General features: G+C 36.3%; 4 protein-coding genes across 5 annotated transcripts; 2 read left to right on the top strand and 2 right to left on the bottom strand.

Moving 5' to 3' along the window:
* The first annotated feature begins 1,741 nt into the window (after positions 1 to 1,741).
* Positions 1,742 to 2,341, top strand: LOC109044622 (maltose O-acetyltransferase). The gene has a single exon (XM_072303559.1). The coding sequence runs from the start codon at positions 1,742 to 1,744 to the stop codon at positions 2,339 to 2,341; it is 600 nt and encodes a 199-aa protein (XP_072159660.1).
* A 1,011-nt stretch (positions 2,342 to 3,352) lies between these two features.
* On the bottom strand, positions 3,353 to 8,276 carry LOC109044559 (uncharacterized). The gene is made up of 4 exons (XM_019062360.2): positions 8,140 to 8,276; positions 6,743 to 6,835; positions 5,085 to 5,288; positions 3,353 to 4,595 (listed from the first exon to the last, which is right to left on the bottom strand). Exons 2-4 carry the CDS (start codon positions 6,803 to 6,805, stop codon positions 4,506 to 4,508), a joined length of 357 nt encoding a protein of 118 aa, XP_018917905.2. The 5' UTR covers positions 6,806 to 6,835; positions 8,140 to 8,276; the 3' UTR covers positions 3,353 to 4,505.
* On the top strand, positions 7,727 to 14,311 carry LOC109044558 (uroporphyrinogen-III synthase). Of its 2 annotated transcripts, none has more exons than XM_019062357.2 (5): positions 7,727 to 8,088; positions 8,716 to 9,016; positions 9,988 to 10,191; positions 10,738 to 10,994; positions 12,412 to 13,035. In XM_019062357.2, exons 2-5 carry the CDS (start codon positions 8,836 to 8,838, stop codon positions 12,541 to 12,543), a joined length of 774 nt encoding a protein of 257 aa, XP_018917902.2. In that variant the 5' UTR covers positions 7,727 to 8,088; positions 8,716 to 8,835; the 3' UTR covers positions 12,544 to 13,035. The 2 variants fall into 2 exon arrangements, with proteins under 2 accessions (XP_018917902.2, XP_018917903.2); XM_019062358.2 differs by lacking the exon at positions 7,727 to 8,088 and adding an exon at positions 13,431 to 14,311 and having other exon boundaries at positions 8,454 to 9,016; positions 12,412 to 12,560.
* Positions 13,191 to 26,540, bottom strand: Hpd (4-hydroxyphenylpyruvate dioxygenase). Its single transcript, XM_019062355.2, has 13 exons — positions 26,398 to 26,540; positions 25,060 to 25,086; positions 22,692 to 22,754; positions 21,549 to 21,653; positions 19,796 to 19,921; positions 18,165 to 18,254; positions 17,506 to 17,609; positions 17,040 to 17,117; positions 16,447 to 16,561; positions 15,733 to 15,852; positions 15,061 to 15,183; positions 14,696 to 14,812; positions 13,191 to 13,363 (listed from the first exon to the last, which is right to left on the bottom strand). Exons 1-13 carry the CDS (start codon positions 26,398 to 26,400, stop codon positions 13,289 to 13,291), a joined length of 1,146 nt encoding a protein of 381 aa, XP_018917900.2. The 5' UTR covers positions 26,401 to 26,540; the 3' UTR covers positions 13,191 to 13,288.
* Positions 26,541 to 27,813: the final 1,273 nt, after the last annotated feature.

The raw sequence follows: 27,813 nt of genomic DNA, 5'->3' as shown, positions 1-27,813 counted from the left end.
TGCAACTTTCTTAGGTATTTTAATTGTACCTAATCCTTCTACCTTGAAATTGCAATGCTTCTACCATGAAATTGCAATCCTTTCATCATGAAATTGCAATCCTTCGACCATGAAATTGGAATCCTTCTACCATTAAATTGCAGTATTTTATCATTTAATCCATAAATCACGATTTCAAGCAATTACTGAAACCATTTGAATTTAATTGTAAAAAATCTCAAAGAGAGAGGCCTCTTTTCTTTATTCAGCAAACAATTCGCCGTCATTCCTACGCAATGCAATTGTTGTTACGGCAATGGAAGGCATGCAGTATCATTTCGTGCAGCGCTCTCTGTCGTTCAATTGACAAAGCCGTTGAAACTCCTGACACGTTACCTAGATTGCGCTAGTCTCATGTAAACAACTTTTTTTTATCACTAGAGTGCCTTCCTTATCACTAACTTGCGTAAATGATAAGTTGTTGTCAATGTCGAAACTTGTTGAAAGTAATTTTGATCTCGTATGAGATACAACAGAGAAGATCCGCGGAAATGGTATGAACAGGGTTGAAATACTAATTTGCTGGTGGTCTCGGATTCGTAGAAAGAGGACCTATGACAAGTGCACACGGAATCACTGATAACACGCCCAAGCCAGAGGGCTTCAGAAGTTCCAACTCATCTTAGGGAGGTAAAGTGTATTGAACATGAAATTCCATGCTTATTTCTGCACGTTTTTGAGCCGGGATAGTTTTCACAAGTTCTCTTACAACTTCAGTCATTCATGAAACATTTATGTTCAGTTGTCATCACACTCCTCTGTTATGAATCTTACCTTTTTTCGTCTTGATTCAGCATCCTGCAGTCTTCTGAATTTCAGTCTCTTTCAAATCTACACCTAGGTACGACTAATATTTTATTTTTTCCAATTACTGAAAGTGGCTTGATGTCATTTTACGCGTAATCATACTATAAAAAGATATACAATATTAGTTTGCAGGTTTTCAAACTGCTTGTTGCTTTCTTTAGATTTCCTTTTTTATTCACTAATTTGAACTGGTTTACTTAATATTTTTTTACCTAAAACGTCCTCACATCTGCTGAAGCTAGAAAGATGGAAGAATAATTAATTATACCTGTGGGCACATTAATGAAATAGCATAATTTTTCCAGCACTCTCTGATCTGGCGATGTTAGATCAGGAACAGGTAGCAATGCGAAGGTCTTTTTTAGACAATTTTTGTGGATCCTCCCAAAAAATTGTTCAAATTTGCCCCCTGATGATCATTTGTTGTATGAAAATTGATGATCTAGGCTCAAAATATTCAGTGCTCGCTCACTGGCAGAAATGTCTCAGGCCGGATATTAATTTTGAATTGCTAAATTCAAGTTTTAGGAATGTAGAGCGCAGCTCATACCTTTAGTAAATTTGACTGCTCCTGTGCCTAAATGTTCAGAAAACACTCCTTTACACACCAGTACCAATAGGTATCTCAATTTTAAATATTTGGCACTATAAGGTCACTTTTCCCCTATGGCCATAGCCTCGTATTAGATGAAGACTAATATTGAATTTGCAAGTGTGTTTACTAATTTAGCATGTTTTATTCCAGGTCAATTAGCTGCAAGAGAAATCTCTCCTGTAGTTTAAATATTCAGCCCACAAGTGCCAGTGTTGGGTAATTCAAATCACATTTGGATGCACAGAATTGATTAAAACGAGGTCCCTGTCATTGTCCTTGCAAGGAGTTTCTTCCGTTAAAATGGCTACCACCGATAACTCAGAAAACCCTATGTGCGAGGAGAAACGCAAAATGATTGCAGGTGAGATGTATATCGCAGAGGATTCCACCCTCGTGGCCGAGCGAATCAGAGCGAGACGATTGGTTCACAAATATAATCAGTTAGGGCCAGACGATGAGGAGTTGCGTCAAAAAATACTGACCGAACTTTTGCCGCCTTTCAAAAAGGCATTTATCGAGCCTGACTTTCGTTGTGACTATGGATACAACATCTTCCTCGGTGACAACTTCTACGCTAATTTTGGCTGTGTTATGTTGGATGTATGTCCTATCCGAATAGGCAAGAATTGTATGCTCGCCCCTAATGTGCACATCTACACTGCTACACATCCTTTAGATCCTATCGAGCGAAACTCAGGCAAAGAGTATGCAAAACCTGTGACAATTGGTGATAATGTATGGATCGGTGGTTGTGCTATCATAAACCCAGGTGTCACCATCGGTGATAATGCTGTCATTGGCTCTGGAGCTGTTGTGACGAAGGATGTGCCAGCTAATGCTGTTGTCGGTGGGAACCCAGCAAAAGTCATTAAGATGGTGCCAGTACAAAGTACGAAGTAGTTATATCATTCGGAAAATATTTCCTTTTTCTTTAAATCAATGAAAGGCAACTGAAGGGAGCATTGGTGGACGTGCTTGCATTTAAGTTACTTTTCTTGCAGAATTTATCCCATGAAAGGCTTTAAAATTTCTGCTCATAAATATTGCATTAACAGGTTGCAATCGTCTTTATTTTGCTTTCTTAATGTTCCGGGACCAAATTGTGTTGGCAGGTATGTGGCCGGCCGCAAGTTGAGGCAAGAATGTTGAATATGCTATTCAAAATTGAAGAATTGTTGACGGCTTGGGCCTGCTGTAAAAACAGCTCAACTTGCTTACAGCTTGAGTTAAAATGTACTTAATTTTCTCCATCTAAAACAGAATTTAGAGGTTACTGAATTAGACATATTTAAGGCCTCTTGCTGGTCAAATCTTGCTCTTATGGCTCATTGTACCTATTCAGTAGGATATAATTTTGTGTGATTGATATGCAATACTTCTTGATTGCTTAAAAAGTAATATAAAATACCATAATTCACGTTTATGTGTGCCTACTTTTTTTCCCCCTCTAACTAATTCTTAACATGTTCATCGACTCATTGGAAAGAATTTTATCTTATAAGATTGATTTAATTATAGTTTGGAAAGACTTATTGTTAGTATTCTTTCTTGAACTTGAGGTTCTTAATTTCATTCTTCTAGACACATTATATTTTTTTCTTCTGATACTTACTGCAATTGGATTGCATTTAGCAGAAAAGAACCAACGGGATTCAAGTGTTTCTAAAATTGTGCAACATTTTTCCCTTTAAAATATGTTAAAAATAAGTACAGTACATAATTCAATTTTCATAACTATTTTCCTTTAAAATTAACAACTTTCTGATAGGATAGCAAAATTATTTGCTGCTCTAAGCAATTTTTTATAAGAAGATACACAATTTTTACTTGGTAAACGCAGTGGTTCCTTTCTGCCTGGGTGCTGAGTGTGAGAAGGGCACCTCTCTGTTGTTTGAAGTAAATAAAACAGAATTTTGAGAAATTGAAATACATTTTAATACGTAATTGTATTATTGATATGACAAACAGCTGCTTTACAAGAAGGAAAAGAGATCTTACCAGATGAAACCATGAGTGATACATTAACATGATTTTGCAGCCAGACTACAGTGTAAAGAGGAGAGGCAACACTCCTCCACACTGAATAACCATTGTGAATTTGTATATGGAGGGAAATATTAAAATTACAAGTCTATTGGTGGAAAATATTTTAAAAAATACCAATGATTATAAAAGAAGGTGCTAAAAGCCATAAAAAGTGATATGGTTATAAGAATAATCCTGAAAGAGAGTATAAACAATGATTTGGGCTATGGAAAGTTGACAGTTCATATGCCCTCACTCATGAGATGAAATTGCTTCATTATTAATGGCCTGCATATATGTGTAAGGTCAAGATTTATTTAATTTATACCTAAGCTTCTAAGATAAGAAAAGAGAATATAAGAAAGTTCACAGCAGAGTATGTGATGATTTCATAGAACACTAGCAAAAAAAGAAAGAAAAATAACTTTCTACTATCCTAAGGTTAATTAGTAACTTCTTATTATAGATGAGATTTGACTTATGTGAGGAAAAATTTAAGACTGATAGTGAGAAGTCTTTATCTTAAAATAAAACATTCAGTCAAATAAAATACAAATCTTTAAAGGACTAAAAAGGCTACCAATAAATTAATTAAGAGAGGTAACCAAAAATTACTAATCAAAATGAACAGTTGGAAGTTTAAAAGCTAAGAACTATCTATTAAATTTTTTTGTAGAAGTAACGAGAAATTCATTAATTATAACCAATTAAACTAGAAAAATTTTAAAAAAAAACAGGGCCCATTTAATGAACCGCTTAAATTGCAAAAAAACACAGTACAACAATTTTAGTAAAATACATGAAAAATTCATTTTCAGATTGTCATTGCCATAAGAACGGGCCTAAATTTTCCGTGAGAATGTAAAACCTATAAAGATAGCTTTTTCTCTACATTTCATAGTGAAAAAATTGCAAATAAAAAGTAATTATAATACCTCTGAAAGAATCTGCTTATTGTGAGAGCCCAGATTAGGTAGCAATATTACAACCAGAGAGGCTAATGAGTTATCGATGGAAGAGAAACGAGCCCTTTTCTCAGTTAATCGGAGGCATCTCCGTTAGTTTCGCTAGCAGCTGCAGCTTTTCCCTTGTTCTTTGGAGGACGTCCTCTGCCTCTGCCTGATGGGACCTGTTGATCAAAGAGAAAAGGGGTCAACTTTGAACCGAACAACAACAGGGGCACAAGGACATGTTTTTAATGACTTTCAGAATTTTGCTTCTCGGTGTTGGTTCTCATGAAAGTTTTCTTGAAAAACGATAGTACACCTATACATATCAAATAAAGATTCATATCAAATAAAGATTGTCTTTCAAGGAATTTTATATGACATCCTTAAAAAAATTTCCAATAGGTGCTTGGAGATTCAATGAACCGTTTTAGAGGCATCGAGCGCTGGATATGAGCACAAATAAGATGTGTTGCTCCAGGTTAGAATGGATTGGCTATAGGCATCACTTGGCATGGAGTGACCTCATCGGGGAATAAAGACAAAATGAATGCGTCTGAAAAGTCAGTGAAGAAAAAAAGTCATATAGAGAGCAGCAGTTTTGGACACTTTCTTTGTCGATGCTTGGAAAAATTTGGATATTGGTGCTTTAAAGTCATTAGAGACTGTACCTTCTTTGGAGCAGGAGCAGATGTTGTGCCTTTCTTGGGCCTGCCTCGACCTCTCTTTGGTGGTGAAGGTTCATCTTCTTCTTCTTCTACTTCCTCTTCAGGCTCTTCGTCTTCTACCTCCTCAGGCTTTGATTCTTTCGGAGGAGCCTCTTTTTTCTCGGCTGCAGGACGACCACGTTTCTTTGGAGCTGCTGCAGGTTCATTCTGAAGGCATAAAAAGAAAATTGTACGTCTAGAAACACCAAAAAATTTCCATCAAGTCTGCTTACGAATAATAGTGGTAGGTAGTCCGCTTCAAAAACACACAGCATATTTGTCACCACTTTGTACGTGATGATGGAGTTTTTTAGCCATCGTGCATAAAAAGTTCAGCTTAAAGCTGATATCTCATTACAGATAGCTGTAAAGCTAATATCTCATACAGATGACTTTGTAAGTAGTTCTACTGATTTTGAGACCTCTCTTCACTCTTGATAACACAGGGTCTGTTCAATTTTAGGCAGAATAATCATAAATCATTCAATTCGCTCCAAATTTTTTATCTCCATTATAATACTTCTTATTGGCAAAAGAGTAAGCATTACACGATTCCTGACATTTATTCGAGGTATCTAAAGTACTCTGAGGGACCAAGACCATGAAAATATATACTTAAACAAAAAATTTAAGTTTCAACTTTCATCACGAAAATAAAGAAATTGATTTTAAAAGTAAAAATTTTCAGCACCGACTTATCCCGGTGAAAATATATGATCTCATACTAAATATCCACTTTTACTATACAACTCTAGAGTCTGACTATTCCTTTTAAAAGTTGCCTTAAAAATCACATTAAATTAGTCTAATAGGCAACCAACAGTTGCTATAAAAATGAAAAGAAAAAAAAGAAGACAAAAAAAAAGAAGACAAAAAAAAAGAAGAAAAAAATTAGGAAAATTCCAGAGAAGGAATGAAAAACTGGGTAGAAAAATTAATTGATAGTATTGAATTGTTGACTAAAAATTACTGACACTGTAATTTAAAATTTGGGGTCTGCGTAAGATTAGTTCACTTCATTGAAATGGAACCTATATCTCTTATCCATCATCATACTAAACAGACCTCCCTGCGAGCAATTCCAATCTTTTTCCTGAGTGAAAGAAGAGCTTTGTTGGCGAAAGGATCTCGACTGACAAAGGTTAGCACAAAGCTGAGAAGAAAATTGTGAAAAAAACTGTGAAACTAACAGACAGAGTATCTTGGTATGCAATGTTGCGGACTTCATGTAATGGTTTATTTTTTAAATGAAAAACTTCTCAACATCAATTCTTAAAAGCTTCCATGATTTTCTTTCTCTGTGAAAACTTACTCCAAGGAGTGAAATTGATTTGTTCTCCTTTCGAAAAATAAAATGGGAGCGGAGCTTTTTAAACACTGCAAACGAGAAACATGGTCTGGTAGTTTCACCATCAATTTGTTAGCTTTACAAATGCCACTTATAATTCATCGACAGATAAATTCCAAAAATTAGAAAAAAAAGTATGGAAGACAAAGAATTTAGGGCGAAATTTGAAATAATTTCAAGATGTCTCTTGACAAAAAATTTAAGCTTGAAGGGCACTTTTGATATTTTGACAAGAAAGAGATGATCCAACGACTGATACAGCTGCTTCACATACCTCCTTGGCATTGGCTGTTGCTGCCTTGCTCGCACCCTTCTTCTTGTCTTCAGTGTCGGACATTTTGCAGGTTCACTACTTTGCTTTAGCAGACTGTAAAAAAAGTGAACTCAAATAAGTGAACTGCAATAAAGCGAGCTTATTGTATTGCTAGAAAATTTTCTAAAAATTAACATGCATACTTCGCTGGAGAACTGAAATATTAAGGTGATTCGATGGACACCATATTATGTGTCAGAACTATATGCGATATATCGCATCGATTGGTTCCATTTTATTAGCTATATACTCATAATTTTTCTCGATTACCAAATTTGACAAACAAATTCAATGCAATAAAGGAGTGGTTTTTTTAGAGGAAGAATATCGCATTCCAGTGCAGTTTCGATATCAGTATCAAATGCGATATTTTTCCTCTAAAAAAACCATGCCTTTAATACGTTGAATTTGTTTGTCAAAATTGGTGTGTGAATTCTTAAGCCTCCTGACAACAGAATTGCGATCTCAAAATTCGAGAGAATTGAGTAGTTGCAAAAATAGAACCAATCGATGCGATAATCGCATGTTGTTTTGACAGAAAATAATTTTTCATTGCATTGCATATTGCCTATCTCTGTAACATATGGCAAGCACATGTTGTTGATGGTTAAAAATCGGCATACATCGACTGAATGATGTACCTAAAAACACTACAATTTAATGGTAGAAAAATTACAATTTTAATGAAATCAAATTGCAATTCAATTTCAATCTTTTCGTTGTAGGTACTGTGCTACTTGGGTGATGATGCATGTGTACGGTGAGCAAGTGTGGTTCCTACGACTTTCAGGATCTTTAATAAGGATTGGGCTCATCTATCCGTAAACCATAGGTACACACGAAAAAATATGATTTATATGCAGTCTAGGAATGCATTCAACAGTCATGTATGCACTTCCAAGCTGAGAGCGAGAAGTGGATAACTATCCGTCTCCCTTACAAATATGACGTCAAAATAAAGCATCTTCTTATGCCACTTACAGGAAAAAAGAAAGAAATTATTATGAGAGAAGGTACATCCTCAAAAATCACATCATACAACCAGACCTACAGACTACGGAAAGCTGTTTGTATTCTGGAGGATAACACATCATGGGAGCCTTGGACTACAAATTAGATTGGATAAGAATGAAAAAAGTGGGAATAGCCATTGCTGCGCTGTGTAAAGGTTCATTTAGCAAAGTCAAGAAGAGACGGTGTGAACATCAGAATTCGCTTGAGTAAAGGTAGAATTACTCCATTGAATCACAGTGCCAATTTGTGAAAACGTGATTCTTGGAGCAGGTGAAAGGTATTCGGATCAGGAGGTAAGTAAAGTTATTTCAATGAAAGCTTTGAAACTCGCATTACATACTTACAAATAGATGGAGTGATGAAGGATGAAGCGGTGTTAGGCTGAGGTAGAAAAGCGCGAGTTTCCGTGAAAGGCAAAGGAGAGTGATCTGCTAAATAGATGCACGCGTTCACGCGTAAGATTTCCAATACCAGCGAGGCGATGAGACGAGATAAACAGGATTGAACAAGATTGGTAAATGGAGGGAACAATGAACAATGAGAGCGTGCAATGATCGAAGGAAAACGCGGGTGTTTTTCTGGTTTTCTTCTTCGTTTTCCTGTTTTGACGTCTCGGTTTCGGCGTTTTGCCGCTGTTATCACTTGTGAGCTGTTGTTGATAACAGTCGAACAGAAAATCGATATCAAAAATATCGAAGGTAGATTTTCTAACCTCACTTTAAAATTGCTGGTTTGTTTACTTTTTACATTGTGACTTTGCCGTTCTCGTTAATAGGTTCTAGTTATTTTTAAATAGTCTCTTCATATTTCATTAGAAGGTTTTTAATTTATCTCTAGTCTCAGTCTTCTGAGGGCACTTGTGTAACATCATGACATGACATGATTTGATAGCCTTTTTTTGTCTCGGCTACTTACTACAGAAATTCTGCAAGAAGAAGGTACCCTGGACGTGCAAGACTTCTCTTTGGCTTCAAAGTCGTTCTATCATTCCTCTTGGCGTTCTTGAATACAGTAACAGGTATTCATGCTCATTTCTCGAGATGCCCAGTGTCCTACTGCTGAAAGCTCAATCTGATGAAGCCAGGAGTGAAGCAGAGGATCCATACGTCTCCACCCTGACCCATCATAAGTTTCATGTACGGCTCATACATTCACTGGATTTCCACTTTCATAGCCTAGAAAATCTTGCAGAGAGATTGAATGGCCCCAAAAACTACTCAGGTATTTATTTTCTGTGATTACAGCCAAATTTCCGCCAAAGGATTTGGTTCACTTCTCGGACCTGGTAGGGTTGCTAATGACAAAGATAAAAACTCAGAGAACCAATTTTGTGGTTTGATGACTTATAGCCAGCGATTCCTTCCGTCTACTTTTAAAGCCCCTTTGCGCTCGAATCACATAGAAACTGGGGCTCTTAAACTGATACTAATTCTTCAATTTCTCTGCCATTTCTGCACAAAATTTCTTTAAAATATCAAGATCTTATTTATAATGCATCCTGAATACATTGGTTATACCTTCAAACAATGTTGAGCCTGAACTCGTATGCCTGATGATCTCCGAAAGGCAACAGTCAAAAATTCCATCGTTGAGCCTCTTTGAAGCCGCTAGTTTCTATGTTGGACGGGTGCGATACATTTTCAACATAGCTGACATTGCTGTTAACATGGAAAATCAAAATTTGTAGCCGTTTCAAAGCCATGAGATTTTTGGCTTTGCCATACCTAGCATGGGTTCCAGTAAGTTAATTGGGAACTGGGCCAAATCCCTCTGTAGAATTTGGACCTATTTTGCATATTGAAGTGCTCATTGTGACAATCTACACAAAATGCAATAGTATCAAAATGCAATAGTATCTTCAATGCAATAGTAGCACCAATAAAGCGTATCTTATATGTAAGGAAATCGGCATCTTTCAAGTATAGAAAAAAAAGTCTCAAATTCCATTTTAATTCCAAATTACTTAGGTAACCCTAAGTGAAAGAAATAACACTCAGAATTTCAACTGTCAATTTCATTATCTGCTATTATTATTTTTATTCTAAAGCATGCCATTTTATTTCAACCTTGAAGAAAATTTAAGCCATGAATCTGAGTTCTATGCTCCTGAGAAATCTTTATTTTGTGCAGTATTTGTGAAATTTGTTACACTTATTTTTCTTTCATATCTAATGTATCGGTAATTATTTCAGGTATAGTTTTCACAAGCCCTCGCTGTGTTAAAGCTGTTTCTGAGGCTTTAAAATTAAACCACTTACCGCCTGGGTGGGAGTCCCGAAAAGTTTTCGTAGTCTCTGAGAAAACAGATCAGCTGGTGCGGAGTGTATTGAATTTTTCAAGTACTGTCGGTGCCTCTGCAGGCAATGAAGAATCTTTGATTTCTGTCATTCTGGAAGGTAAATTTCATTAAAGTTGAAAAGTCCTTAAACCTAAAGTTTTACCCTGTGACTTATCGTCAGCTCTTATCCAATTTCAGGATCAATCCTCTTTTTGTGTTGAGGTTCAAAAGTTCTCAGAATAATGTTGCCACTTTATAGGTAAGTAGTTTACACATCTTCGGCCAGATGAAAACACATGATGGACACATAAAGCAGTGCTGAACATACTGCCATGTTATTATGTTGTCTTACGTGGCAGCATGTTCGTACATCTGTCGTATGTAATATCACCTGGCCGAAGTTATGCAACCTACTTCCATCACAAGTCACATTTTCAGTCAATAATTTGCAATTTTCTTGGTCGAAATAATTCTTTAGGCCCATGAGCAGGGGCTATCTTCCTTTTTTGCTAAAAAGTTAAACTCATTAATTTCTTGTTCTCAAGAGACTGGCTGAAATTCAGATTGTTCAACTGTGAAATCTAGTAATCCTACTCCAGCTGTGTTTTCTTCTTTAAGAACCAAGGAGAGTAAATTTTTTAATTGTTTTTTCGAATATTTTCAGAGATCAAACCTGGATCAAAACCTCTCTTACTGCCAATCGGTAGTTTATCTTCCCACAAGGTCCATGACAAATTAAAAGAGAGAGGTGTTGCTGTGGAAGAATTAGAGGTGTACAAAACTGTTCCACATCCTGCACTGAAAGAGCAGATGGAAGAGGTAGTGAAACAGAATATTCCTGATGTTGCAGTCTTCTTCAGTCCATCTGGGATTTCGTTTTCTAAGCCCATCATGACAGAAGCCTTCATCAGTAAAGTGAAGGTATGATACTTCAACAGTTGTCAGCATCCCAAGTAGCATTTTTCAACGGAAAAATTGCTATACATTGCGATTTTATCGGCGATAAAAGCGCCAGGATCATCAACATCTGAGCGATTATCCTCTATCTTATCGCGTTAAAATCAGGCTTTTATCACCCGACTATGCATTGCGATAAATGGCAATTTAATCTCAATTATATTGACGAAAATTGATCACGATTTTATGGAACCAAAAATTGCGATGTGTAGCAATTTAATTGCTATTAATCGCAATTTTTAATGCGATAATATCTCGATGTATTGCCACTGATTCAATCGCAATAACCAACCGATAAAATCGCTATTTATCGCAATCACTGCTACTTGGTATGGCATCACTAAATCTAAATCTTCATAATTCAAAAACTTAATTCATTTATCTGTAATTTTACTTATTAAATGTATTTATGAACTATTTAAATTAAATAATTATTGTATTTAGATTAATTATAATTGAATTGAAAAATGCTTTCCGATATGAATTCATTCTCTCAGAGCTTTAACTCACAGTCTTGCATGAAACATTTGGAGTTCTTTTCTCATGAAATGAAGAAAAACTGTACAAAGCTATGCAAAATAGTAAAAGTTGTTTTCCCTCTACTGAAATGAGGATGGCAGGAATTACCTCTCACTCTAAAGTACATATCGACGGTGAAACTTTTGGAGTTCTTTTCTCATGAAATAAAGAAAAACTGTACAAAGCCGTGCAAAATAGTAAAAGTTGTTTTCCCTCCACTGAAATGAGGATGGCAGGAATTACCTCTCACTCTAAAGTACATATCGACGGTGTAAGTCGGCAATCACATTACTCGGTTTGCGACGTCGCAGACTTCCTGTCATACTTTATTCTTTGAACAAAAAACTACTCAACAGCAATTCTTTAAAACTGCCGTGATTTTTCTTCTCTTTGCGAAGAAAATTCCGCCAAAACTTCAAGGAGTGATGACAATTTGTTCTCTTTTTAAAAAATAACATAGAGGCAGAGATTTTCAGACACGGCAAACGAATTATGTGATTACCGACTTACACCGTCGATATCTTCTCACAATCTCTCATTTCAGGGGCTTGGAGGACATGGCCCATAAGGGCTGTTTTTGAAGAAATTGAGATATGGATGATTTCAAGGGAAACTAATCTTAATGCATATTCTGTGACAAATTTGCTCCCAAATTCCAATTTTTAAACATCAAAAAGTTAGTTTGAACTTTCTTTTCACTATAAGGATCCATTTGATTTCGAAACTTCTATCACGTACTTCTCAAAATTGTAAAAACTGCACTTATGCACCTTGTCCTCCAAGCCCCTCATTTATGCATTAATAATTTTCATCACCTTAATTTCTTTTTCAACAAGGTTCTTATCATTTTTTTTTCTTTCAGTTTATAGCGATTGGACCAACAACAAAGCGGGCCCTGGAAGATGCAGGTCTACCTGTTGCTAGCACGTCAGCCAAACCCAATCCAGATTGCCTCTTAGATGCAATCAACTCTGCCCTTAAGGAGGAATCATGACCATTATTCATAGTAATGTGAGTTATAAATTTTAAATGTCTCAAATTTTTTGCACATTTATTAACCAGGTATTTCTCCTTTATTTTTGTGTTCATTCATATCTTTAGGAGAATTTTCAGGATTAAATATCATTCAATTTTTTTAATGAAATTTGGTTAATGCCAGCGTGGCGAACAAAGCAGGTGACAGGAGTTGAAATTGCTTTGTTTCGTCGGCTCAAATGTATGTGAGACAATAGACCTTGGTAGAGGCAGGTTAGCTGCCTCACCTATAATCAATTCTTTATAGTAGATTGCATTGAAGGAGAATCAATGTGAGGATTTCCTGCGAGAATTTGGGCGGTAATTGAATATCAACATGAATAATCCTCAAAATGAAAGAACAATAATCTGTTTCTCAAAATTTTTGGCTCAGTGAACATTGAGCAGAATTTGAATACCTTGCTTGTAACAGGTAGGTTACAATTTCTGTTTTTTTCAAAAGAAATGATGAATCTCTTGAATGATGTGTCTCTTACAATTTGTCCTGGTTATCAAAAAACTTTTTTTCAAAATTAAGTCACCATAAGAGCGAATCAAGGAATTTTTGGTATTTAAGTGTGGCTTGAAAGGTTTTGAAAGTAAGAATTTCCTTTTCTAAAGTAAGAATAATATTTTACTTTCAATTTATTTCACAAGAAACATAAAAAAAAGCATAATTTTTATAAAATTTCTGGGAAGTCTGGCTAATTATCACTGAAATATCTTTACAAATTTCCTCTTTGCGCCTGGGCCAGCTCAATAGCTTCAAACAGAGCTTTGAAGTTTCCAGCACCAAATCCCTGTAAAAAATTAAAAAAATTATTTTAAATAATCTGATTTTTCAGTTAATGATTCTTCTTCTTTCAGTGCTTGGAAAGAGAATAGAAGAATACATATCAAAAGTGAAGTAGCCATGAAAAAAAAACCTTAGTCTCTATTAAAAACATCCTGCTACGATTTGGGTGGAGAAAAATATTTTTTATCGGCCGCTTATATCAAGAAGTAAAATACAGAACAGGGTTCGTTTTTTTAAAGTAAAAATTTTGAGCTGAATCCATAGTTGTTTCTTCAACAATGAGAGGAAGAAGAAAAAAATTGGAGTCCTGTCAATGAATGCATTTCAAATATCCATACAAAATGGAACCATAGAATACCTAGATTTTTTGTTTAAAATCTAAAATTTATCAACTCTAGTGCGAAACAAAAACTGTATGGTTATAATAATCAACGGAAAGTTTCATGTATCAATCAGTTCACTAACTCAAGGTACTTTTCAGTGGGAATGATTGTGGAATCGCCAAACTGTTAAGCACCACTTTTCAATAACGTCTCCAAGTGAAGTTTTTTTATTACTTTTGAATTTGAGTTGAAAATCGTGCAAAGGTTGGAACTATTAAATATTTTCTTGAGTTTTTTTGGAACTACATACCTTTAAGATTATGTGGACAAATAGATACATCATTCTACAGTCTGATATTAACTGACAAGTTTTAGGTGCCTGACGATATCTCATAATTGAATATGCATGTCAGGTGCTGTGCCAAATGTTCAATGACAGGTGAGAATGCTTTCCGATCAAAAGTCAAATTTTTAATATTTTGCTTTTAAACTCAAGATCTTGAAAATTACAGCGTGCAATATATGAGCCAAATCAAGTTGTTTTGAATTTGTGGTGTAATGTTTTTTTTTTTGTGTTAACTTTTGATTGGTGATTTATAAATTGTTATAATAAAATGTCAATCAAAGGATCCACTGTCTACTCTTCGATATCTCACTACTCTTTGCTCATAAAAATATCTAAAACAGATCGTGAATGTAATATGCAGTGCAAAAACCAGAAAGATGCCATGCCCAAAACCCCTTGTCTCAATCAAGAAAGCTTGCTGAATTCAGTTGAAATCAAACTAATTTTTTTTATCCAAAACTTCGAACCTTGATGGTCATCAGGGAATATTTTCAATCAGATAATTCGGAACGCATCCAGGCTACTTTTTTTTGTCGTTAATATGTTTCACCATCGAGAAATTTTTCGAACCATGAACTATCCATTTTTGGACTGTCAGGATGGTGCTAAACTTTTCTGCTGGTTTTTTATGGGCTTTTACTTTAAAAATATTCTGTGTCTATCTTACATTATGGTTGTGTCGTTGTATAACCTCTAAGAATAGTGTCGGTCGATCTTGCATATTTTCTGTGAAAATTTGAAGAAGGTATCCATTTTCATCGTAATCAACAAGAATCCGCAGCTCCTGAAAAATTTTAACGGTAGAATAAATTAATTTACACCTGTAACTTTAGCAGATTTTAACAAACTTTAAACACTTTAAAAATGAATATTTTCTTCAAAACTTTGAATTTAATTGTTTTATCTCGATATTTGTGATTCAATGAGAAACTAGCATTTCTTTCTGCATATTTTCTGGTGTTACTGGACAAAAGAATTTTACTAAAAATTTGTAGGCGTAAAAATGGGGAAAAAATTAGAAAGAACTTCTACCTGTAATGTGTCTAGATTTTCCTTTAGTTGTACATTATCAGCCTTCAGTCTTTCTCTAAGTGAGTCGTAGTATGTATCTGGAACTTTCAGGAACTCCAAACCTCTGCTGCGAAGATTTCTTATCTGTGAAAGTAAATATTTTTCCATGAATCAATGGAAAAGACATTATTAAAATGTATGGAAAGAGTGTAATAAACTTATCAAATTTCCAAACAATTAGCATTGGAAATGAATTTAGTCCACATTTATTTATATAGTTAATAAAGACGGATCTTCAAACTTGACGCAATTAATATAAATAGATGACACTCAACCAAAGGGAACCAGCCGGATTCCAATGTTTTCAAAATCGAGCAACTTCTTCTTTGTTTTAAAAAATAGTAGGTAAATATACGTACATCAACAAACTTTAAAAGATCATTTCCTGAGACCAAAACTATTTGCTATTTTAGAAATTTTTTTTAGATACTTTAATAGTTGTTACAATAAGTAGAGCTCATTTTGTGACTCCAATTATAAATTTTGGACATTTTTACTTTGATTTCCCTGCAGAATAGTGTGGACCCAGCATTGTTCTTCTTCTTTCATCTTAAGTTGGGTGAATTTGGAATATAAATTACTTAAAAATTACTAAAATAGGATTGGATGGTGGCTTTATCATGTCCGACTTACAGATTGGATAATATCACTTGTGTTAAGAGCAATGTGCTGTATTCCAGCTCCTCCATAATATTCAACGTACTCTGCAATTTGACTTTTTTTCTTCCCTGGTGCGGGTTCGTTGATAGGTATCTACAAAATAGGCAAGTGTAAATGTCAGTTTAAGTTTTTCATTAAATTCAAAGCTGTTTTAAGCAGAATTTAAATTTTTAGTATTATTCCTCCAGTAAAGTAGCATTTGCACCATTTGCATTTGCAAAAATTAAGCGCAATTTCAAAATGTATTTGTTTTTCTTTTGGGTGCAGAAATCAAAAGCTCAATGGTTTTACGAATGTTTTTGAATGTATTGATAAACATTTCCAAGACACTTACCAGAACTGAGGTGTCTTCAGTTCCTATCAAAGAGGTTCGCATGTAGCCCAGGAGGCTGACCATTTAAACAAAACTGCACAATGAATGTATAAATGTATGTCTCTTGTTGCATTGAATATGTAAAGAGAAAAAAAATATCAAACTGTCTCAAAAATAGGTAAGGTATTGGGGTGTTGCAAGCCTCTTTCATATTTTGACAGGTCGATAGAAAATTATTTACTGGAGAAGACAAAATTAGAAAAATGCTTCCTGAATGAAGATGCTATCTCTAAATGTAGTTTCTATTTTTGCCTTTTGTGCTGCATTGAATTGGAAAGTTGCTCGCAGCATGTTCGATTTTGCCATGCACACACCTTAACTGTCTCCTCCCAGTTTGTCATCACAATTGAACGAAGGGCGGAAAATTCTGTGTGTAGCTGCGTGTCATCAACAGACCAGAAACGATGAAATTGTAGATTTTTCTCATACCTGTGGTCAAACAGAAACGTGCGTTATGAAATTGTATCGCTGTTTGCTCATAAGTTTCCATGCAGAGAAAAGTGAAAATTATCATCCCTCTGCGACCGTACTAAAATTCGCTTGAAGCTTTGCCTCATTGTAGGTCCCTCTTCTCTCCCCGCTTTTTTTTTTTTTTGGCTTAGTTATCGCAAGATCAGCTTAGTTATCTTAGTGTCTCAGTTAGCTATCTTCGTCAGCTTAGTTAGCTTCATATAGCACAAGAATGATCTTGGTTAACAAAGTGTTTGTTCCAGATATGACGTCATATTTCTCTCCATTATTAATGAATGGCTTTCAAAATTTCTGTGACTAGTAAACCCAAGACCTGTTTGACCCAAAAGTTGACTTTTGATGCTAGGCACAATGCCTTTAAATCAAAAAGAGCAAAAAATTGCCAGATTTTTTTGAATTTATGGAAAGAAGACGATAATTAAAGCCAATCGCTTACCATTGTGCCGTTGATTCCATTTGTAAATCTGGTTGATTTCCAACAACATGATCGATGAAGTCAAGTTTGCCTGGTGATCTAAAAATCATTCCCAAAAAGAGAAAAAAAATCCAAAATTATCAGTATTTGTCCTGTTACTCATATGGGGTCTTTTTAAAACTTTGAATTTCGTGCAACTCTGTTGCACTGTTGTTCTTACAAAAAATTTTTTTAAAGTTTTTTTTCAAAGCAATAATTTGTGAAATATGGAATAACTGTTTTAATTGAATGATTCACTAGGATTGGATGCTTAAAATATGTTTTTCAGTCAGGGACAGTTGGAGGGATTTTGTCGTGTTCGGACTATCAGTAGTCGTTCTTGTTTCTCTAGTTGGATCACATGCTTTGATATCGTTTCTTTATCTCTTTTTAAAAGCTTATAAGAAGGATAGAAATCTTTGTATTTACAACCAAATTATTTACTCACAGTTTGGAGCTTAGACAGTCACTTGTTAATGGTGGTTTGTATCCTGGCAAAAATAATCCTTTATATCCCGATCTTTCAACAAATGTGTGTGTGGTGTCACCAAACTGAAATAATTAAACAAGACCATAGGTAACTGATTACATCGGTAATTTCTTCGGAATCAAGTACTGGAGGAAAGAGCTTACTTTGTATTTATGATTGCAGTTTCTCCTCTTTATTTCCACATAATGTTTATTTGAAAATTTTGTCAGAAAATATTATGGTTCTGTGACTATAAACGAGCAGTGCAACTTTTTAATTTGGCTATAGGTACTATTTAACCCAGGGGTGCAGATAGTTCTAAGCCTTAGACATTTTGAAGAGACCTGTACAACTTACTGGAATGCACTAGGTCATCGCAAAAAGGCCAACATAACATGCTGATCAAAACTTTCTCAAATTCAGTTGATTTACAATTTTAATTCTGATGATTGTACAAATTGTCAAATACTTTTGTTCTCAGAAGACCAAAGAATACCAACAAACTATCAAAAATTAACAGTGCCCACAATTTTTGGGACATGTCCTCTATTAAGTCTCGATCGGCCAGGCGTGCAGTCAAGGACTTTATTTCACCCTGATTTAACCTTAGAATTTCAATCAGTGAGGATTACACTCACCGTTTGCACTGTAGCAAATTTCACCGTGCCATACTCATCTTTCTCCTCCCAGATATCTCGAACAAGTTTGACACCACTTTCGATAGATTTCTGTAATTAAAACATATCAACAAATATTATGATCTAACCAGGCATAGAGCCTCTCAGTACAGGATAATTGGACTACATTTTGTAATTTGTTACTATAAATTCTAGCCCAGTTTAAAAACAACGTATGTGCCATGAGTTTCGCTGTGCACATAGGTTTTTTTTCCAGAAGAGCTAGAATTTATAGTTCCAAATTGCAAAATGCAGTCCAATTGTGAAACTGTTTTCACAATACTTCGACCTTATGCATGAGATTATGCACTCTAGTTTCACCAAAAGCGTGAAAATGATTGTTCCATCCAGCTTTTTACGTTTTTTTTGGACCTGTGCTATATATGACTCTTCTCTTCATATCAAGTCCTCCCCTCCCGCCCTCATTAATCGCTCGATGATATTCCCGCGTTAATTTTGAATCCACCAATTCTTGAAAGTTCGCCCACCGAACACCTAGAGTCCCTTTATACTGAGAGTCAAGACAATTTGAATCCACTTCTGATTGGCTCCCGTATTTTAGGCCTCCACAGTGTCACAAACGGGAATAAAGATTACATTTTCACCAATTGCGAAGATTATAATCTGGAATGGACCAGGGAATTACGGGTTCGGCAAGGAACAAACGGAATGAGAGGAGGAACGGAGAAAGGCATTTGAGAATGGGCCGATCAAAGATTACGAAAAACGTTCAATTTCTGTAATCTTTATTCCCGTTTGTGACATCCATGAGCCGAATTGTCTTGACTCTCAGTATAAAGGGACTCTACGAACACCGGGATCGTCAGCGCCACTGTCTAGGCGTGTGAGAAAACCCGCGAACTTCAAAGTGAATCTGTGCCAGAAGTCAATGAACATCGAGTTTTCGGACCCCCGCGGTGAAACTCCCAAACCATGTATTTCGTTTGCGCTGTTTTAACATCTCCACTCTCATTTTATTTTATTTTTTAATGAGAGGAATACAACATAATTTCTTGAATTTTTCCTAGAATTTTCTTCGCTCAGAAACGAAAATTCACGGAAATATTAGACATTGAGAAGTTTTCCATTTAAAAATAAAACATGACAGGGAGTCTGCAACGTCACAAGCCGAGATGGAGGTTCGGGAATTTCTCCGTCCATGGATAATTATTGCATATTGCCAGAGGCGGATCCAGCAATTTGGCAACACCGGATTCCCTCCATTTAAACCTATGCTAAATAATCGATTCTTGTCAGAGCACCTGGCCCCTCCAAGAATCGATACATTTCCATAGGTTTAATTGGAGAAAAACAACGTTGCCAAATTCCTGAATCCGCCAATGCATATTGCACTTATTGCAGTCATCATCAAAACCAAAATCTGCCAAGATTTTTATTATTTTACCTCAATGGAAGCGTAGTTTTCCATGGAAAAGGACTTACTCAGCGTCTGTTCTCAGAATTTTAGGATTTGACTGCTTCAATGGATTTCAGGGTATATAGAAATCATCGAACGTCATATTTTTTGCCTCTTTAATATTATGATTGCTGCAGGTCGGGGAGAAATGTGTTAATTGAGGTATATTCCTTACCTTGACCAGAGTTTGGATGTCCTCAACCGTAAATGCCACGTCATTAACGCCGTCACCGTGTTTGATCAAGTGATCACCGAGCTCTTTCTCATATGGTTCGTAAGCAGACACAAATACGAAAACGATCTGTAAAAACAACCATCACGGCCTTCTTGATTACTATGCGTATGCAGAAATGAATATTTTAAAGCAGGTTTGATGTGCCTATCAATTGATTTACCCAAATTTCTAAGGTTACGATATAACCCTAGTAGCAGAACCATATATCCCTGGTAAAAATTGGCGACAAGAGCTGCGTTTCAAAATACGATAGGAATTCTTATAGCCGACTAAAGAAGGCTACAGAAAATCATATAGCTGGCTGTAGAATGCGGAGAAAATCATACGGCCGGGCTATACGAAGCGATAAAAAATTATGCAGCCGGGCTCGCTATAGTTCCTTTCGCCGGGCTTTACACTTTATCGCCTGGCTGTCGCTTTTTCGCCATCGATTATAAAAGGCTATAAGAAATTGTGTAGAAATTCGTGTGCTTTGGAAAGTATTAAGTTTGATCGGAACCACCTTAATATTGACAAAATACACATTATGTTTTCCTTTAATACATATTTTTTTTTCATCAATTAAAATTAGAATAATCCATACAGGATGGGCAAACATTTCAAAATCATCAGTTGAATAACGCTGACTCCGCCAGATTAAATATTAGAGCCTAACCCAAAGCGGAGCGGCGACGCACTGGCGCCTACAAACCTAACAGGGATACTTCACGCATTGCGCAACGCGTGAAGTATCCCTGTTAGGTTTGTAGGCGCCAATGCGCGTTTAGCGGTGGCTGCCCGCCTGCCGCGCCGCAGCGTGCCACGGCGCTCGATGCAACTATTTCACACCAGAGGTATTGCACAGTATCATACGAAACTGAAGGCGCTCTAATATATTAGTAATGGCAGGCATCCATCAAAAGTACGGAGCTTTCCCCGCAAAATAAATCAAGATACTACGGCCCATAAAGAGAGCAGTATTCCAAAAACTCACTAAGTCCTAGCATCCGTAATTAGTAACGTTTAGCTTTACACTTTATCGCCTGGCAAATTTGGATTCCGTGGGGTCGATTCCCTATATTCAATAGTGGCGTGGCGTGAATGATCGATTATCGATATCTCGCCATTTGAAGCTATGGTAAAGAATCGATTACTAAGGTGTTCGCTGCGACCACCCTGATAATCGATCTTTTTTCATAGGTTTGAGTGGCGTGTCAATCGATATATCGCAAAGCACGCCACGCCACTGCTGTTCAACCCCGCGGTCCCTGACTTCGCACGACCTAAACCATCCGAGAAAAAGGCCCAGAACGGGTGGTCTGGGACACCCTGTATATGGCCCACTATTTGGTTTTTGTGGACAGCGAAGCCCCTCAAAAAATATGGAGAGATCAATGGGTCCGTGTTTACGAGCATCGAACTTAAGGAGTGAATACGGATTGAGCTTCATTTCGTTCTTAAGTGCAGTGCTAAATTTTTGATCGAATACTTACGCATTCACTCTCGAGGTTGAGTGCTTTTCAGTGGTGAGGCGTGAATGATCGATTATCGATATTTCCCCATTTGAAGCTATTGTAAACGATCGATTATTAAGGTGTTCGTTAAAAACACCCTGTTTATCGATCCTTGTCCATAGGTTTAAATGACAGATCAATCGATATAGTACAAAACACGCCACGCCACTGGTGCTTTTACCCATTATGTTGCTACAAACCTTGTTTTGTCGCACGACGTGGTACGCGTATTTCCGTGATCCTGTTTCCAGCCCTCTGTAAGCCAGTGGTTCAAACCCGAGACGTGTACAGTAAAAACTCGCCGCCTGAAATTTAATAATAATATTCATTGTTAAAAATACAGGACACTTTGGTTAGTATATTGAAAGTTTTCGGTCGTCAATGTAAATCCACGGAGGTAAATGTGTTTCAACTTGTGATTCTCACATTGATTTTTCAAGAAATCACCATCATCGTTTAGAGATGGATTTTTCTTGAATGCATAGGTGAATCATACATTATAAGGTACGCTACTCCTAATTAAAGGGGGGTGGGGGAGGGGTTATAAGTGCGCTTCCTGGCTTCTGCGCGGTCCAATACCAAAAGGGCATTTTCTGCCCTCAAAAGGCGCCTATATGGGTATTTCAAAATTTAAATTAAGTCGAAAAAATCGGTCTGGTAGATCACTGGATTAAAGTACGTGGAAAAAAAATGAAAGTAATAGGTTAAATGCAATTGGTATTTGCAATTTGGTTGGTGCGATTTGGATTTCTAGTTCGGGTTGAAAAAGCAACTAAACTAACTCTTCGGCAAAGCGTGAAGTATCGCGCGGAATTGAAGGCACCAGAGCCGAAAGCGTGCTCCCTCGAAGGAATTCTTAGAATAAAAACCTATTTTCTATGTCCATAGTTTAGTGTTGGTCAGAGTTACCTAAACTAATTGCGTAACAAAGCGTAGATTATCACATAGAAAAGAAGGTGCTTCAAACCGCGATCCAACTTTGAGAAGTCTTGCGAAGAAAACCTTCATTATACGCTCATTATCGTGAAAAATTCGTACGATCATACGGAACTATCGTGTCATTCTACTTTTGAAATAATTAATCTATGATTGGATCTCGCGAAACGTAGACGCAAATGTACTCGTATTTGCCGCTTTTATAAGCACTTAGGTAAGTAGAAAAGAAAAGTATTTATTTTAATTCAGTGTGAATTATCAGTTCTGTCTAAATGGTTTTTTTTTTTTTTTCTAGCAAATTTTTGTGATCACATATGATTTTATGATGAGTTTTCTGATATTTAAGCTCTTATTATCTTTATCTAAAAATAAATTAATATGTACATAATGTGTGAGTGTGCACTGACCTGTTTCGCATTTCCAACCCAGAATGTAACGTGATCGAAGCAGTTGAATTTTCCGCCCAGTGGCTAAAAAAAAAAGACAAATTTTTAAAGTTAAAATTTTTGATTGACAATGCTGAATGTACCTCGGATAGTTATATTTCAGCTTACGATGAGGAGCAAACGCAAACGGATTATTTATTTCTAAAATGGCTCAATTGCCACAATTTTTAAAAACTTGCCATTCGCTATCCATTACGATTCACGTACGCGATCTATCACACATAGGTTTTTGACTCGTGGCAACTTTGAACGTAACCGATTCAGTTATTATTGCGACAGAAAAGAAAAACAGCGGGCCAACATACGACCCATGTCGCACTAGGGTGCGTCAAAAAAAATGAAAGTCTGAAATGTTCCGCTCCCCAGGCGGCAATCGATGACGTTTGGTAAAAAAACATGTTTGCCAAAATTTGGGCCAATTTCAACCATTTTAAATGGTGCCAAAGGTCAATTTTGTGATGAAATTATGATATTTTGGTTTAGACCTCGATTTCGTACAAAAAACTCGATTTTACGCTGAAATCGTGCGTTTACGAGAAAAATGCCAAAGAACTCGACTTGTAGAGGATGAAATTTTACACTAGGAAGACGTCTTTGTAACCGATAAAAATCAAATTGAACTAGAAAAACTCAACTCGGTATTTATTTTTTTGGTCCTCAGAATTTCCGAGGTCTTACAAAGTAGAGGTTTAAAAGACTCATTTTTCACGAAAATAAGTCGAAAGAGGGTATAAATGAACTGTAGGCAAGTGTTGAGGATGCAAATGTCATCAGAACTTCCTCAGTTTCAAAAAAAGTTCCAACTATTTTGCACAATCCTCCAAAAAGTGTACGGCTCGAGAAGCAGGATCGTGCTATAATAGTAAGGGGAAAGTGCGGTTTGACCGGGAAAAATTGCGTAACAAACTTTCCCTATGTAATCGTCATCAGTAGGTCCCCCTGAACAACTTCCTAAAAGTTAAAAATGGCCCGACCCCGGAATACCCCTCAAAAAAGTTAAAATTGAAAATGGCGGCCGTAATAAGAGGGTCCGGGAAATCGGTATTTTAAAATGCTCATTCTGTCTCATCATGTGAGGTATCATTTCCTATGTAATTTTGGTCGTAGATTTCATAAATGAATTCCACAAGGCCCTCCGGCCAAAGGGGGCGCTCCAAATCAAAGATGGCGGCCAAATGTGAAAGGCAGGAGGTTGCATTTTTTTAAATATTCACCGAAGGAACAAGGAAAGTGAAGTGTCTTTATTTTCATGTATTTACATATATGGCCATGAAACTTAAATTTGATGTTATAAATGTATTTAATAAAGGAAATTAAAGGAAACATACGACTACCGAGAGAAACGTAAGCTCAGAAGGGGCCTTGCGGAATTCATTTATGAAATCTACGACCAAAATTACATAGGAAATGATACCTCACATGATGAGACAGAATGAGCATTTTAAAATACCGATTTCCCGGACCCTCTTATTACGGCCGCCATTTTCAATTTTAACTTTTTTGAGGGGTATTCCGGGGTCGGGCCATTTTTAACTTTTAGGAAGTTGTTCAGGGGGACCTACTGATGACGATTACATAGGGAAAGTTTGTTACGCAATTTTTCCCGGTCAAACCGCACTTTCCCCTTACTATTATAGCACGATCCTGCTTCTCGAGCCGTACACTTTTTGGAGGATTGTGCAAAATAGTTGGAACTTTTTTTGAAACTGAGGAAGTTCTGATGACATTTGCATCCTCAACACTTGCCTACAGTTCATTTACACCCTCTTTCGACTTATTTTCGTGAAAAATGAGTCTTTTACACCTCTACTTTCTAAGACCTCGGAAATTCTCAGGACCAAAAAAATAAATATCGAGTTGAGTTTTTCTAGTTCAATTTGATTTTTATCGGTTACAAAGACGTCTTCCTAGTGTAAAATTTCATCCTCTACAAGTCGAGTTCTTTGGCATTTTTCTCGTAAACGCACGATTTCAGCGTAAAATCGAGTTTTTTGTGCGAAATCAAGGTCTAAACCAAAATATCATAATTTCATCACAAAATTGACCTTTGGCACCATTTAAAATGGTTGAAATTGGCCCAAATTCTGGCAAACATGTTTTTTTACCAAACGTCATCGATTGCCGCCTGGGGAGGGGAACATTTCAGACTTTCATTTTTTTTGACGCACCCTAATGTCGCACATTACGAATGCAGGTTAAACGAAGTGACATTTCGTAGCCATCTTAAAAGTTTTCAAAGACTCCGGCAAAAATGCAGGCATAACTCTACTGCGCTTAAAGTTAGTGCACTTATAGTGCTATGAAACGACGTAAGTGACAATATTCTTACCTTTGGTCCTTTGTCCGTGTAGGTCGTCTGCAAAATAAAGGAAAATACAAAAGTATAAAAAAATTAATAAAAGTTATAGTTACAAAAGTACGTAGAAGTTCTCATGATTGATTTCAAATGAGACAGATTTTGAGAGTCGCTATATTTAAGGCTCAGTTTACGAGGGTCCCAAAAATTAACGTTATGTATTCTGGGCATGAACAGGCCGAATTAATTAGCACATTAAACACACTTTTCATTTTTGAAGCAAGCACAAGTTTTTGAAAATCAATCGAGAGGTTTGCATGACCTCAACTACGAAGAGTGCTGAAGTTGAATTCGTTTTACTATTCATATTCTCAGCATCGATTTGGTATATTGATTTGACGTTTTTGATTGACCAGCCATCCAGAAAATAACTTTTTCGTTGCAAAGATCTTCCTTCATTAATAGTCCAAGTTCACCTTATGATGCGCCTTAAATCTAAAAATTAAGGGGCTTGGCGGACAAGGCGCATGAGTGCAGTGCTTAAAAATTGGAATTTGGGAGCAAATTCTCTCATAGAATATGCATTAAGAATAATTTTACTTAATCATTTATATCTCAAATATTTCAAAAACTGCACGTATGCGTCTTGTCCTTCATGCCCCTCAATTCTGATGCAAGAACCCGAATCCAATAATTCAAGAACGCCGAATTTTTCGAAAAATATTGAAAATATACCAATTTATTTTTCAAAATGTATATTTTACTTCTTTATCGGAAGTCTGAGATCATTAGTTCATCGGAAGAGAGAGAGGGAGAGAGAGAGGGGGAGAGAGAGAGAGAGAGAATTTTTTGTTATTTGTAAAATTTGACGTCCCGTTTAAAGGTGAACATAATGTGCCCCGCCGATGGAGGCCGTTGCAATAAATCTGATCTTCTTGTAGGCCAGCCAATGAAAAATGCTGAACTAATATACCAAATTGAGGTTGAAAATATTAGGATCGAAACCAAACGCCTTGCTCTTCAGCTGTTTTTTCATTTATTCATTATTTTTTTATTTCAAGAAAAGTCATTAAAATTATTCGGTACACTCCGCTGTGCATTGATGCAGTGGAGGTGAAGGCGGACCGAAGGAGATAGCAGCAAAAAATAGGTGAGAGGGCAGGTTCCGAAAAATTGAGTCTTTTCGCTCAACCTCCGACCGATTTTCAAAAACTTGGACGCGTTTTAAAGTTGAAAGTATATCTGATATATGCCCTTTTATCGATTTGATTTTTCTCTCTCAATTAGGCGGGAATTGTTAACTTTTTGGCTTCAAAATGAGTGCTCGTGAAAAATATCGGTATGGAAAAGGAAAACGAGATCATAACTCACCATATTTTTTAGTTTTTCCAATCAGTATATCCGTTAATAAATCACAAAATCACAGGTATTTGTCGTCGGTTAATACACCTCCCTCTCGGCCGAGAGAAACTGGTTCTGATCAGAGGCAAAGTTTCCTCCGAGGAACAACACCCGAACATGGTGACTCTGATTGGTCGAACCGGGTAGGACAAACATCCCTCTCTTGCCAGATCTCCGTTATTCATCCGGTTGTTTTGCTTAAGCTTCTTCGGGAGAAAAAATAAATATTGGTGTTTCAGCAAATAATTGCCACATTCTCTTCTTAGCCCTCTATTCGAAATTTTCGTAGCAAGAACTAACTCGGCACCATCCAATGCCGGTCAATTTTGTAACATTAGACTTGCAGAACAGCACCAGAAATGTTCCAGGGTCTTCTCAATTTTTTTTTTTTTTTTTTATTGCATAATGCTCGCTTTTCTTTTAAACAGAAAGAGGAGAGGTTTTAAATGGTCCTGGCAAAAGTGCTCAATGGGTCCCCTTTGAGTCACATTTAACTGTGGTTCAGGAGTGTTTGTTACCGGAGTGTCGTGCATGTTGTCTATTCACTGATTGAAGGGGCTCCTCATACTGAATTTTATTGCGATGTAATTGAAATAAGTTGAAATTTTTTGCATTAAAAATTGCCTACCTTTTTCACTTATGGAATACATTTTAAGTACATTAAGTACAATGTACATTTCGTTTAAAATAGTCATTTATTGACCAAATGATGTAAGAATTTTGCAATTTCATGGTAAAAAATTGCAATTCACCGGGTAAAAATGTAAAATTATTTCAAAATTTTCGCCGCACTGTGCTAATCGGATAGTAGGATGGTCTAGAGATTATTACCACGATCATCGAAACACCATGGAAGTCGGTGCGATAGTTCTCTCGACAATGTCAACTATTACAAAACACGAACGCACTGAAAAAAAATCTCGGTGTATTTACTAAGAAAAGGGTAAAATTACCAAGAATTCAGGGTTCTATTTGATCCCAGTTTTTTCTTGGTAAAATTACCGCTCATGGAATTGGTAATTTTACCGAGAAATCTCGGTAAAATTATTGAACTTTCTCGGTAATTTTACTGGACCTTGGTAAAAACGCCAATATTTTTTATCGACTGTGGTAGAATTACCGAGATAAAATGGAAAAGTTACCGGGAATTGATTATCAATAAAAGTGGTATTCTTACCTGAAAAAAAAAACAGTAAAAATACCGGTTTTTAGGTAAACTTACCAGTCTCTCTTGGTAAAATTACCAATAATTGGTAAAACAAGTGAGATGGTAAAGGTACCAACGGACCTTGGTAAAAACGTCAATAGTTTTTTTTCAGTGCGTTTAGCGATTCGAAGAGCTTGCATCTACAGTTTGAACGGTTTTTTCCGTGCATTTTTCAAAAA

Source organism: Bemisia tabaci, chromosome 8, assembly GCF_918797505.1.
Source record: "Bemisia tabaci chromosome 8, PGI_BMITA_v3".
In the NCBI taxonomy this organism is placed as follows: domain Eukaryota; kingdom Metazoa; phylum Arthropoda; class Insecta; order Hemiptera; family Aleyrodidae; genus Bemisia; species Bemisia tabaci.
The sequence above is the reverse complement of the archived record's forward strand: the minus strand, read 5'-3'. Positions and strand labels throughout refer to the sequence as shown.

What these genes read in the sequence shown, in the direction of transcription:
- LOC109044622 (XM_072303559.1), top strand. Translation starts at nt 1,742, where the DNA reads ATGGCTACCACCGATAACTCAGAAAACCCTATGTGCGAGGAGAAACGC.
- LOC109044559 (XM_019062360.2), bottom strand. Translation starts at nt 6,805, where the DNA reads ATGTCCGACACTGAAGACAAGAAGAAGGGTGCGAGCAAGGCAGCAACA. An exon ending in CAACAGCCAATGCCAAGGAG is followed by an intron (nt 5,289 to 6,742) that starts GTATGTGAAGCA and finishes TTATGCCTTCAG; the next exon opens with AATGAACCTGCAGCAGCTCC. An exon ending in CTGCTCCTGCTCCAAAGAAG is followed by an intron (nt 4,596 to 5,084) that starts GTACAGTCTCTA and finishes TTTGATCAACAG; the next exon opens with GTCCCATCAGGCAGAGGCAG.
- LOC109044558 (XM_019062358.2), top strand. Translation starts at nt 8,836, where the DNA reads ATGCCCAGTGTCCTACTGCTGAAAGCTCAATCTGATGAAGCCAGGAGT. An exon ending in TGGCCCCAAAAACTACTCAG is followed by an intron (nt 9,017 to 9,987) that starts GTATTTATTTTC and finishes TAATTATTTCAG; the next exon opens with GTATAGTTTTCACAAGCCCT. An exon ending in GATTTCTGTCATTCTGGAAG is followed by an intron (nt 10,192 to 10,737) that starts GTAAATTTCATT and finishes GAATATTTTCAG; the next exon opens with AGATCAAACCTGGATCAAAA.
- Hpd (XM_019062355.2), bottom strand. An exon ending in AATTTGCTACAGTGCAAACG is followed by an intron (nt 17,610 to 18,164) that starts GTGAGTGTAATC and finishes TAATTATTTCAG; the next exon opens with TTTGGTGACACCACACACAC. An exon ending in CAAGTGATATTATCCAATCT is followed by an intron (nt 15,184 to 15,732) that starts GTAAGTCGGACA and finishes TTACTTTCACAG; the next exon opens with ATAAGAAATCTTCGCAGCAG.